At 33.6% G+C, this 14411-nt stretch overlaps 1 protein-coding gene across 2 annotated transcripts in view; it reads right to left on the bottom strand.

The window, feature by feature from the left end:
- Positions 1-14411, bottom strand: part of LOC129749438 (cyclic nucleotide-gated cation channel subunit A) — a 721507-nt gene that overhangs the window by 141034 nt on the left and 566062 nt on the right. For both annotated transcript variants that reach the window (XM_055744412.1, XM_055744413.1), the window contains one exon: positions 4536-4766. In XM_055744412.1, coding sequence (XP_055600387.1) covers positions 4536-4766 — 231 coding nt within the window. The remainder of the gene's footprint in view (positions 1-4535; positions 4767-14411) is intronic.

Here is a 14411-nt window from a genome sequence, read left to right as displayed (position 1 = left end):
AAAAAACACTAGAACATGATTTACAATTTCATTAACATTTTTAAATAACAATTTAATGGCAAACATCGAACTTCAAAAGAAAGGTAAACTTCTCCCGCAACAAGTTCATATACATTTAATTCAAACTAAAACTCTCATACACCTATTAAATTTAAGTCAATTGAAGAAACGCATTACAATATAAAAAATCAAGATTCAAAAATCAAAATCTTTTTTTTTTATAATTTCGTATTTTCCTTGTTACATATGTACCTACATAAGTCTATATGTCGATTGGTTAATGGCTGTTCTGCTGTTGCGAGAAACTTGCAATGCAACAAACAATTTCCCCCCTATGAACGAAGGCTAAAACATAGTTCAGAAGATTGCTTCGCATTGTACGCACCACGGATGAGCGACAACTTGTATTTCGAATGTCACAGAACACCATCGAAAGCCCTCACGTTTGAAAGCGAACTGCAACATGTTGTTTTTTGAATGTCGCAGTTCGCCAACGAACGTATCGCTTGTCGACCGATGTTTGTTGCATTCGTCGGCATAAGCGCTACAAACAGTTAAGATTCGCAAAAGGCATTCTCGCTCGCCTTAAAACAGTCACACGGAAATGTTGCAAGCATGAGCAATGAAACTTAAGTTTTGCCGGAGAAATCTCTTGCTACTCGATTAGGTGAAACGAACGAGTTTCGGATCCTTGCCCCTGATCAATACAGTAAGTAAAAAAGCAATGGCGGATTCGGATTGCTGAAATATTTTCCACAAGAAAGATACTTTGTTGTGAATTTAGCTTAAGTCTGCTGTTCTGCAGTTTCAATAAAAGCTTCACTAAGTGCCTAGCTGAGCTCAAGTTAAAAGCTTTATGTAAGGCATATGTAGGAACATACATACGACCAGAAAGAATATAAAAAGTAGTGTAAAATCCGTAGGGGAGAATGAGGATACTTGATTGCTCAGCTACAGTTGCGTTCAAAAAAGAATGAAATCGCGTGAAGCTGCGCACCCACTTCCAACTTTGATAAGCTGCCATTTCTCTCTCGGTTTATATTATTTCATGAAAATTTCACACAATCTAGTTCAACTATCCAACTAACACTGTACAAAATTTGAAGTCTTTACAATGACGTGAAACAAAGATACATCTATTCCCGTAAAAAAGAGAAATTTGGAGTTGCTTCACTGAATTTGCTGTATCTTTGACAATTTACATTGAAAAATCTTGCAATTTAGTCCAAAGATGTAAAAATGTTCGACCTAATACCAGGCCAAGTTTCGTCAAAATCGATGAACGTGATCAAAAATGGTGCCGGATTGAAAATGAGGTTAATTATCGCCCAGCAGACGATTTCATTCTTTTTAGGACGGATGTTTGTATGGAAAACATCGTAATCCATGCATTCTTGATTTTTTCTTTCACAAAACAAAAATTTATCACAAAGAATGTTGTAAATAGCCAAAAACTTCATTCGTACTTTGTATCGAAAGAGAAAATGTTCCAAAAGGGTTGAAAATTAAAAGAACAAAGTTTCAGTAATGACCTGCTAATTACACCGATAAACAAATTTGATCCACAATCAAAGCGAATATTCTATTCGCTCTTTTGTTTCAATACCAGCTCTGTTGGAATAATTTCTATTTCTAAACAAAGCAAGAATGAAGTTTCTATCAATTTACAACATTCTTTGTAATAAATGTTGGATTTGTGAAAGAAAAACCAAAAATACATAGATTACGATGTTTCCAAACAAATATCCGTCCAAAAAAGAATGAAATCGTCTGCTGGGCGATAATTAACCTCATTTTCAATCCGGCACCATTTTTGATCACGTTCATCGATTTTGACGAAACCTGGCCTGGTATTAGATAGAACATTTTTACATCTCTGGACCAAATTTGAAGATTTTTCAATGAAAATTGTCAAAGATACAGCAAATTTAGTGAAGCAGTTCCGAATTTCCCTTTTTTACGGAAATAGCTCTCTCTTTGTTTCCAGTCATTGTAAAGACTTCAAATTTCGTAGAGTGTTAGTTGGATAGTTGAACTAGATTGTGTGAAATTTTCATGAAAAAATATAAACCGAGAGAGAAATGGCAGCTTGTCAAAGTTGGAAATGGGTGCGCAGCTTCATGCGATTTCATTCTTTTTTGAACGCAACTGTATATCTCGAAACTGGAATGTCTGACACAGATCAAATGTTCTAGAAAAAATTGCCAAATAGAACTAAACAACAAACTTGTTCTCTCAAGTCAGTTTTAAAAATTATATTGTTTGAGTTATTGCAATTTGTTTGAAAAATTTAACAAAATGTGACTTTAAGATTTTTTTATATTATTTTAAAAGGTTTCTCACACGAAAAAATTATAATAATGTTATTTATTCCAGTATATCAATCTTAAGAGTGTAATATGAACTTCTTAATGCCATATTTTAAAAGCAATAGTAAAGTCTCATTTTTTTAAGTAAAAGTTTTCTAAAATATATGTAATGGGTTCACTTGATCCCTCGAGTCAAAAAGATATATTTTCCTTCTGGATGGATGTTTATCATTGTTTAGCACGAAATAATTAACATTTATCCAATGATTTATATTTATCAAAAAATTCTGATAAAAAGGATTCCAAAAAGTGCTTTTATAAGAAAATTAGAAAATTGCGCCTTCAAGTATGCAATGAATATAGGGTAGTAGACGGACTTTTAGAACTCTTTTTGTTTGATACTTATATACTGTGAAATCAAAACTAATTGGCCAAAATAGTCAATAGAACTTTAGTCTTTAGATTTTACATTTTTATCAAAACTTATGGAACCCTGATCAAGGATCAAGTCTCTTTTAACTTTCAAAATATCACATTTTTTTTAGTTCCGCGAAAACGCTTCTAGTTTGTCTATGAGTTCATGTATCGATCTTTCTTTTGTATTTGACACATTTTGGCTTGATTTTCATCATTTTCGACGAAATTTCATTGATACTGTTATTTGAACTTTATGTCAATTAGCATATCCTATAATTTTTGTAGTAGGTTTTCTGAATTTTCAGTATATTTATTTGGATTGTTTTCAAATTTTCAAGTTTTTTAATTTTCTCGAGCTTAAACATTTTTCGCTGAAGCATGTTAGTCATATGAATTTTACAGACCAAATGGATCGACTTGTAAAGGTTTTTCCCAGCAGTCAATAATAAACTGATACTGTATACTGTATAAACTTTTCATGGCGACCGTCAAAAAGAGGATCCACGAGTTTTAATCTGGTTACGTAGATGAATAACTGAAAGGTATTGTTTTGAACTAAAGTAATCTAAGAATAAAAATCTTTAGATACACCATACTTGAATATTCTCGATGGATGGACCCTAAGTAGACTGATTAAGTTCAATTTCATTGGAACGATTCCATGAGTGAAAAAAAGATCGACTCAAAACCCAGTTTATTCGACTGGAAAACAAGATTGTAAATTATTCCAAAAGAATCATATGGACTTTTTTAAACTGCCATCTTAAAATGTTTAATATCAGAAAAGAAAAAAAAAACATTTAATGTTGTCTTCATAATGTTGATAGCAAACTATCAGATTTTATTTCAAACTGAAAGATCAATAAAAAGATATAAAACAGTCAGTCAACCAGACCTTCCCCAAAGGTACCATTTCACAAATGGAATGGCGAGAAATTCAGCACCAAACTAATCGAGCGAACTTTTTTCTCCTGTCTCTTATTTTTCGCGCGGCCGCTTTGTCTGTCACAGGAAAAAAAGAATCCCCCCAAACCGCTGACATTCGAAGAAAAATTGCCCACAGACATCGTCGAAGGCCATTCCAATCGAGGACCATCATCACCGGGAGAGACCCTTCAAAACCAGAAGGCACTCTCGGTTTGGTCTCACTTTTTTCCATTCCCCCATGCTGATAGAAGTGGAGGAATTCAGGAATTGTTCGAAATAAAAAACGCCAGACTGAGAAAAGCTAATAAATTTATCGAAGATAAATAAATAAACGACTAGAGAATGGTCCATTTTTTTGAGGCCGAAGGTTCGATGGTTCTGAAACCTGAAATCTTGGAAAGGCATAGGAAAAATAAAACTTTTATAGTAAAAAGACGATTCAGAGTGCTAGTGCACTAAAATGGAAGACCAGCAGTCGTGGAATAAAGTGAAAATAAAGTTTTTTTTTTAACTTTAAAATGAAAATACTTAAAGGAGAGAGTGGATTATCTTGGAGCCTATTTTTTCTTGGCCCGATAACTTCTTCAAAATATAAGAAAAGATTCCATCTTGCCTCGTGCGTAATACTGTATTGACGATCTCAACAGTAGTCCTAACACTCACCCCAAATTATATTTGACAGTTTTTTTCAGTTTAAAAAGCTTTAAGGATTATTTTTATTCTTTCTGGATAGAGCCTGAGCCTGAGCTTTCTCTGAATGAAATGAAACTTGAATGCTTGTATCTAATGAACTGAGCTCTAATCTTCTAAAATTCCATAAACAATCGGCACGTTTGAGATTGAATTAAGTTCAAACTTCACAACAACCGAAAAAAAACTTACCCGATAATGGGACGGCAGGGACGGATCGACGGACAACCGGCTGCAGGTGCCGTTCGAGGGAAGCGCCTGGGCCTGCGATTGCGTCTGCTGCAACCGGTTGTCCGAGGCGTTGTTGGAGCTGGAGAACTTGTCCAGGAACTGGTCGGGCGGCTTGGAGCGACCCCGTTTGCTGATCCGGTGCCGGAATGCATTTAGCCAGCGTCTCAAGGACCGACGGCCGCCGGAGGATTCCTGAAATAAGGGGGAAAAGACGGGGAAAAGCTCGTTAGTCGGGCTGGCTGGATGATTTGGTTTTGTGTTTTCACACAGATTCGTCACGTCCACTGACGACTGCTCGAGGGTTGGAAAAACATTTAAACGTTCAGTCATGTTCCACTCGAAGCAACGGTAGTCTTCATATAATTGCGTAGTATTTTTGTCAGACTGAATGGGGAGTAACAATTAAAATTCAAAATAATCATTACATTTTTTTCGACCCTCGGAGCAGAAAAAGCACACATTAGAGAAACTATATAAATTTTGAATTGTTATAAATCGGAGAGGCATAATAATGGCCATTACCTACCACAAATTTTTGTTTTAAGATTTTTATTTTTATTATGGTTGAACGTTAAAGGTTAAAGGTTGAAGTTTTTATTTTAGTAAATCTTTTATTTTTTTTGTCAGTTTAACGAATTTCGATGAGCCTGGACTCGGGCAAGAATTTTGAGTTCTCTTTAAAGGAAGTACAACTTTTAAATTTCGTAGTACATAATAGAAAGATTTTTTTTCGTTTGAAAATTCTGCCGATTGCATTTTGTTCCTGTGATTTAGCTGTAAATAATTTTTAGCATATTTAACTGGATAATACTGAAAGCTGGGGTTTGGCGAGATTTGAGAAATACTTCTGTTTCTTATTACGTATACATCTTTTTTTCTTTTTGGTCGGTCTCCTTTAACCTCGTTCTCCATTTTGATCCCTTCTCTTTTTTTCTCTTTCTCTTTTTTTTCTTTCATCAACTTCAGAAGACCCGAGACGTGTGCCGATTAGGTAACGTTTCCGAAGTAACTCGCGCCCATCACAGCATCCACTCCATTTCTAACCACCAAGGCATCATGGCCGATTGAGAAACTTTCAAGCTAGAATCCCGTCACGATCTCTCCAGATAGTTTCTCCGCTTCCAGGTCAATGAATCTATCGATGCACTTTCACAACAGTATTTGACATGCACACCAAAACTTAAGCGATTGTCGACCATTACTGCAAGGTATTTCAGCTGCTGTTTCGAAGATGTCGTGTGCCCTCCAACAGTAATATCCATGTGCGGCACAACTCTTTTGTTGGTCACGAGCAGAACTTCGGTTTTATGGTGAGCTATCTGAAGCTTAACTCCCTCCATCCAGATGCCAATCTTTTCTACGGACACCGTTGCAAGGTCTTCTACCTCCTCGATTTTTTCGCCGGTGATCATGAGCACGATATCGTCAGCAAATCCGACTTTCTGCACGCCTGCTGGTAGTTTCAGCGTTTACACCTCATTATATATGGCATTCCAAAGCACCGGTCCGAGTATGGAACCCTGTGGAACACCCGATGTTAGGGCAGTAGATCGTAACCCAGTTTCGGTTTCGTACGTCAGGACTCGATTTTTGAAGAAGCTTCCTATTATCCTGCAGAGGGTATAGGGAACACGCATCCTGTGAAGCGCTTTGCCATTTTTTACGTCTATCGTCACAAATGGCGCAGTGACAGACTCCTTTTTGCTTCCTTGGATATGCGTGCGTTGCGTAGGGGGAAGTGTTGCTTAATGCGCATATTGGGTAATATGCGCATACAGCCGATTGACGATATGGCTGGAGATTCATCATACCTATTCAGTGCACTTTGAGGGTAATACGCTTTTAACACATGGCATGAAAAAAATAATTGTTATATACGAAAAAATTTAAAAATTCAAACAAGATTTTTGTTAGTTTTGTTCTAATATATTGAGCTTAAATTATGTACAAATTCTGTGAACAAAAATTTTAATGATTTTTCTTTCTTATTCATCTGGAAATCGGATATTCAACAAATTGAAGTTTTTGGCGCAAAGTTGTAAATGATAAGATATTGGAATAAGAGACAGGTTCTGTATGCCCATATCAAGGCATGTTAAATGCCTATAATAAGAAAAATAGATAAGCCTTATAAATTTTTAACTTTTTATCATTTAAACATTAAATCTACGCTCAAATCAAGATATTACAGCGAAAATAGAAAAACTTCATTCTGATCCGATAAAAATATGATATGAACAAAATATTACCATGAAATATGGCCATATGGCATCCCAAGTAACAATTTTAGCTTTATTATGGTCAGCAAAATATCGTTTGGACTATCGCATTAATCTTCATAAAAAGCTAAAGCGCATTCTATAACATCACCTGGACTCTAATAAAGCCAAAATCAGGCTATTTGGCCCTACCCTAGAAACGTCATCAAGACATATAATTGTTGGTCATCAATGTTGGTCACCAAAGCTTTTAAAAAGCTATTATAAAACATGTTAGAAATTTTTGTTTTTTCGGTTCTGTCAGTTCTCGGAGTTTTTTTTTATTTTTCCCAGCAACCATAATGGTTGATGAATGATGATTGCATTATTCAGATATGATCTGGTAAAATTTATAGCTAAAAAAACCAATGTTTTAACCATATATTGAGCTTCTTTTCTACTGCCAGTCAAGATTTTAGGTGAAATGTATATGAAATAGTATCTTAAAATAAATGCGCCTCGTCAAATCTGATGGTCAATCATGATGGAATTGATGGAAAAAGGCCTGAAAAAAATTTTTCCAATGCTTGCATTGTGAATCCATCAACATGGCGTCATTTTGTGCCCTTCGATTTTGCAACCAACATGGCGTGAGTCAATTCATAGTTTTATTATGGTTTAATGATGACCCCAAAAAAAGCTACGATTTGACGTTTCTCTCGGAAGCCAACCAATTACACGCTAAGGTTGAGTTCCTCATTTCTGAGTTGTTAATCATTAGTACAGTAAATGAGGACAGACTTTTTGAATGAAAAGGGATTGGTTTTGAATGACCCGTGGAATAAATCATGAGTTGAAGTCAAATTTCGTTGTCTGACGCCATCTTGAAATCCAAGATGGCGGCTTCCGCTGAACTTTAAAATGGTGTAAATGACTTGAAATCGCATGAAACCCCAACAAAATGGGTATCGGGTGAAAGGGCTTAACGAGTAGAAGTTGAATTTTGCTATCAGACGCCATCTTGAAATCCAAGATGGCGGCATCCGCTCAACTTTTAATGCTTAATGCTGACAAAAAGTCGCATTAAACCACCACTATACGGGTATTGGGTGAAAGGGCTAAACTAGAAGTCGATTTTTTTCTATCCGACACCATCTTGAAATCCAAGATGGCAGCTTCCACTGAATTTAAAATACTGTTAATCAATGAAAATCGCTTGAATACTACTTTTTTCACGTAATACTACATTAAAACTACTATTTCAAGACAATTTAGATAATTTTAAATCACTTTTATTATTTTTTCATTATGTTTCTAATGCATTTAGCACTTTTCTTGTTTTGTTTATAGTTTTTGTTTTTTTTTGCCATTTATGTAATTCTATTATTCCTATCATGCTATTATGTTTAAATTGTATTGGTCTTATTCTTGCGAAAACTATAGGGTTATGTTGTTTCTGTTAACCGTCTGATTTAGGCACATGTGCCAAATTCGATGTTGTCAAAATCGAATGTTGCCAAAAACGAACGGGGTCTGTATTGTGGTGGTTTTTGTGGGATTTTCAGTCACTTACAGATTTTCAGAGAAACGCGAAAACAGATATTTGACTTCTATCATTTAGCCTTAGCACCCAATACAAAATATTTTGGAGTTTCATGCTATTTTCATTCATTTACAGTATTTTTAAGTTCAGCTGAAGCCACCATCTTGGATTTCAAGATAGCGTCAGAATGCAAAAAAAACTTTTTATAGCTTATCCCAATTGACAAACACCCATATTTTGGAGGTTTCATGCGATATTCAATGATTTAGAGCATTTTTAAAGTTTATAGAAAGCTGCCATCTTGGATTTCAAGATGGCGTAAGATAGCAATATTCGACTTCTACTCGATAAGCCCTTCCACCCACTACCACCTGGGTTTCATGTCATTTTAAGTCATTTACTACATTTTAAAGTTTAGCGGAAGCCGCCATCTTGGATTTCAAGATGGCGTCAGATAGCGAAATTCAACTTCTACCGGTTAATTTCTTTCAACTTATACCCCAATAATATAGCTTAAATGCGATTTTCAGTCATTTACAGATTTTCAAGTTGAGTGGTAGCCGCCATCTTGGATTTAAGATGGCGACGGGCAACGAAATTTGACTTCTACTCTTATTCTACTCTCTTATTACTTTCACCTAATAACCATATTGTGAAGGTTTCACGATATTTTCAGTAATTTACAGCTTTGAAAATAAAAGCGGAAGCCGCCATCTTGAATTAATGATGGCGTCAAGCAACAATTTTTTTCCTACTCTTTCACTCAATACTCATATTGTAAAGATATTCATACCACTTTCGGTGATTTCAAGTTTTCAAAGATGTATTTTTTTAATTTTAACTCAAAACCAACACGCATAACTTACCAAAAATGTGTAAAAATGGGAGTTCCAATTCAAATATGTGCTATCTAATCTGAGCGTGTCCTGTTTTGACATCTTGATCGAGAACTGTCACTAAGTTTTATGGCGGTTTAATAATCATGCACTGAGTGCTATTATAAAACATGCAAAAAAAAGTTTGGAGCAAACTTCTAGGTTTGTGTTTTATTATAGTTTAAAAAAAGCATTCACAACTCTTTCAAAATAACTAAAACAGCATGTTTAATAAAAGTTTTATTAGCGTTTTCAAAACCATCTGAAAACATATGGTCGAAAAAAAATTATAAGCATTCTGCATGACCATAATAAAACCGCCATAAAGCGAGCTGCACAAAAAAATGCCATAATTAAACCATGATAAAACTTCCTAATGCTAGTTGGCATAATCTGTGTTACTTGGGATACCTAACTATGTTTCAAGCAAAAGAATTAGTGATGTGAAAAATTTCACCAAAACTTCAGCCTTGACATATGCTTAACATCCGTTTCTACCATTTTCAATTAAATAATATAAAAATATTGCAAGTGCAATATAGCTGTAAACATAAATATGCGCATTTAGCCCGCCAGTTTCGGAAATCGGCTATTTTGACTACTTTTATTATAAAATTATTTTCACAAAAACTGTAAGAGATTTTAACAGAAAAATTGCGCTTACGTTTATAAAACAGGTGTCTGCTCATGTGTATATAGTTTTAAGACTCCTACCTATTGGAGTATGGGAGAAAATTAGTGCTTTCCTAAGTATGTGCATATAGCCCGCCTCTCCCCTACTCTGTCACAATTCGGATGGCGTCCACCGTAGAACTCTCTTTCCGTAAACCTTTCGTCTTCTGTGCAGATAAAAGGTCTGTTAAGTAGGGTAACGGACTTATTTTGGACCAGAGGACCAATTTTAGATCACTTTGTCTAGCTCTCTTATAAAACAAACAATCTTGGATTTTTTTAGCAAATATTGTTGAAGTCCGGGCACTTAATGTAATACACTATTTTTTTTTATTATTAGTTGGTTTATTAGAGAGCTAGACTAGGTGGTCCAAAATAGGCCCCCTGGTCCAAAATAAGTCCGTTATCCTAGTATCCCTTCCAGTACCTTACCAAGGGCGTCCTGACAAATGAATCTGTACGATGATGGATGCCCTGAGGTTTTCCAGGATTCGGTAGTAGGTTTAGCACCAATTTTGCCGTTTTCCACAAATTGGAGAAGGATCCCTTGTCAAGACACTTCAGTAGCACCACTCTTAAAGTATCCGGAATGGCCATTACCATTAACTTCAGCACTGCAATTTGGATTTCATCCGGACTTATTTGGAAAATTTACGTTATTCACCGCAAGTTTTTCAGCGATAGCCACAAGTTCCTTGTACCGGTGATTTTACAAATTTTCAAAAATCGACCAATACGAATTTTGATATCTAGTGAATAAAAGTTAATTTTGAAAAAAAAGGAGGGGGAGAGAAGGATCGATATTCTTGAATATAACTTCAATCTGGAAATCTATAATTTTAAGTACAGTCCCCCCACAATCATTAGTCACTTAACGTATCATTTCACCACAAAATGTTCGTTCATTCGGGTGTTAGTGGACCAAAAATCAAGCTTTGCATGAATTTCAGTCATTAAATATTCCCTCTTTGATTTCAAACATGATTTTGTTTCCAATTTTGTTGAAAAATAAAATAATTTACCGAAACAATCAACGTTTTTCAAAACTACAATTATGGGTCAAAATTGAAGCTTGTAACAATTATTAGTCATATTGCCCACAATTATTAGTCACACAGAAGTCCATGGCAACACCCGAATATCAATATGAAAATCAACAAGTTTCTGGCAAACATTCAGGGGCATTCTTTGCTAGTATACGTTCTAGGGGCAATTGGGTTGAGCTAGCAACCAAGAAATGTTTTGTTTTGCTTGTGAAAAAGTGAGCCATGATTGTGTGGAACTTGGTGGATTCTGTAACAATTATGGGTCGCTTTTATTTAGCTAAATATTATTGAATTTTCGCATTTCATTCGCTCAGTTTTATTTGGAAAATGTAAACTCTTATTTTGTGCTTATATGGGACCAATTTATTTGGTTGGAATCTTCCAAATACCCGCATAAGGGGCTTAATGGTTTAAGATGTTAACCTTATAACTTTGGAATTTTATGCGATAGTTCCACAGCTTATAGTTCACCTTTGATAAAAAAGTATTCAAACAGCAATTTTACTGTTATTAAACGCACAAATAATATTTTTAATGCATTTTGATGATATTGTCGATTAAGTAAAAATAATAATATGATATAATTTCTTTTGGTTGAGAAGATATCAGCAGTTCTAATGATCGGTGACTAATAATTGTGTGTGACCCATGATTGTGGGAGGACTGTACAAGAAATTGTTGAAATAAGGTGATTTTCGTTTTTTGTATACCAGGAAGTTAAAAAAATTGACACATGAGCTCACTAAGGAATCTCTCGTTATACATGTCATTTTATAAATGAAAACAATACACTTGTTGAATAGAAGAAAATGTTAAGAATTTTTTCAATTAACTATGTTTTCTGAGCTTCTTCATACATATCATTACAAGGTAATCACAACGAAATTTTAATGACTCTCAATTCGCAACTATACGCACAAAAAACAAATGTTTGAGATTAGTTTTTGATTATTATTGATATGAACTTTAAACTCATTAGAAATTGTAGACCAAAAATTTTACTTCTAAATTTAAATTTTGTTCTGAAATAAAATAATCAAAATTCTATATTTAAAAAATTATTTAATTTGGAACGAATGAAAAGAAATTCTAATCATTTGTTTAGAATAGTAACAAATTTGCATAAAGGGTATGACAAAAAAAATGAAAATATGTTTTTATTCCTTGAAGTGCACATTATTCACATTGTTCTAGAAATAATTTGAAAAATGTCAAATGAAAGTCCAACTTCTGGAAACATATAGCAACAAAAATCAAATTGGTGCAAAAAATTTAAGAACTGTAGGCTGATTTGGGAGTGTTGAACATTTTGTGCTTTTTTCATATTAAATGTTACAAAGACATTCAAAATAAATTAAAAATTTTGATGACTGCGAGTTATTTTGAGTCCTTAGAATAAGTTACATAAATTTAATTTTTATTTTTTTTACTGTTCTATTGAGATACAGGAATTTGACCAAATTTTATAGAAATCATGATAAAAAATGAATTTTGGATATAGATATTGATATTTTTGAAATCAAGACGTTTTGCAGTTAGTTTTGCATGGATGTTAAATGAATAGAAATCTTCAATATCAGACAAATTAAAACGCCGTTCTGTGATGTCATAAATAAAATATTTATGTCATTTTTAATTGAATTTTTCTTAAAAATGACGATTTTTTTTTATATTAATACATCAGGACAAAAATTTGATCCTTCATTAAATAATGAATAATAAATAGATTTAGAATCATTTTTTTTATTTTTAATGTTATTTTTTTTCATACCACCTCCTTTTTATTCCTGCCTGAATTTTCTGAATGATATTTTTTTTTTAATATTTTATAATTTTGTTTAAATTTCGAAATTTAATGAATAATAGAATTCATAGAAGAATTTTTAGGACTAGGATTGGTTGATATTTCAATTTTAGATTTTTTAGATCGATCCTTTTGCATGGAAAAAAAGAAATGATTAGATTGGTTCATTTCAGATTCGTTCTTTTGACTTCTTTTTCATGCTGAACCGTGTTATTTAGATCCAAATTTAATTACCGATTCAATGTCAAAAATGCCATTTCAATACACTTAGTACCTAAATAAAAGGGTTTATAAGAGTTAATTTCTACCAAAGATAGCAGGTTAATGCATAAACTTCGTTTTCTTTTTTTGTCCTGTTGATAACAAAAAGTTCTCTTTTTTGTTAAAAATTGATAAGATAAATCTATCAGAGATCGATACTCAAGCTTCGATTTTTCAAGTCAAATAGCACGCTTGAGTACCACCCTGGCTGCTCGCTAAACGGCACCACTGGTTCTGGTTTGTGTATTGAATAACTCCGTGGTTTTGAACAAATTTGCCTGGATACTACCAGTATTTTGGTTTTAAAAATTAGAAATCGTTGGAAAGTTTTTTTTCAGAAAGGCTCACCCTTAGACCCTTTAATCTCACTTACACACATAAGACATATAGTACAATCCTAGCTAGGTTTGATAAGAAAATGCGAGCTATTTTTCCATGTTTCAATGGAAAAATAGCTCGCATTTTCTTATCAAACCTAGCAAACACTTTTATCGATAGAAAAAAATATTAAAAATGATCCTACGCACCATTTCACAGTGGTTTAAAACTCGAAAAACGTGATCATGGGCTTTTTGATGCCTTAGATGTCAAAATAGCTTAATGACATGTTCTACAATGTTTCATTATTTTTAATTGCGCATATTTTGCCATTATTATTTTTCTGATCGATTCACCTAAAAGTGAGATATTTTTTTATTTTTTGAATTTGTCATCCAATCAAAATGATGTGTTCAGAAAATTTTTAGACAATACAATTTTAAAAAACTTTGTAAAAGACTTTGAAGCTCTATCTCTCAAAACAACAGATTTATAAACATTTTTCTAAAAACTAACCTCAAAAAACGAAATTTTCGTTTAACTTTTTTCAAAGCGACTTTCGAGTCTTACTTTAAATGAGAGAGTTGTAACAATTGTAAAAGTGCACAACTTCATTAAAGGTGTCAAGTTTCTATCTTGACGTTAAATGGTACTTTTTGTGTAATTACGTTTTAAAATTGCATATTTTCATTGAGCCATATCTCTAAAAGTTGCAAACTTATGAAAACAAAATTATATGCATGATTTACTAACTATAATGGAACTAACGCTTCTAGACAGGGCCAACTCTTCAATCTTAACCAATTAAGAACTATCGTCTTCACTTGTTAACGCTAGGAATAGGAAAAAAAAAAGAAGATTTCATCCTTCCTTTTGCTAAAAAGCAAGAGTTTGCCAGGCTGGCTTAACAAAAACTTCAAAACTACCATCTTTCAGATAAATGATTTTAGTAGTAAAACCTGATACATACAAATGAAATTATATGTTCATTAAAGCTCAAGAATGTGCCTTTCAAATGCATATAATTTTATTTTCATAAGTTTGCAACTTTTAGAGATATGGCTCAATGAAAATATGCTATTTTAAAACGTAATTACATAAAAAGTACCATTTAACGTCA

The sequence above is a fragment of the Uranotaenia lowii genome, chromosome 2 (genome assembly GCF_029784155.1).
Source record: "Uranotaenia lowii strain MFRU-FL chromosome 2, ASM2978415v1, whole genome shotgun sequence".
NCBI classification, from domain to species: domain Eukaryota; kingdom Metazoa; phylum Arthropoda; class Insecta; order Diptera; family Culicidae; genus Uranotaenia; species Uranotaenia lowii.
The sequence above is the reverse complement of the archived record's forward strand: the minus strand, read 5'-3'. Positions and strand labels throughout refer to the sequence as shown.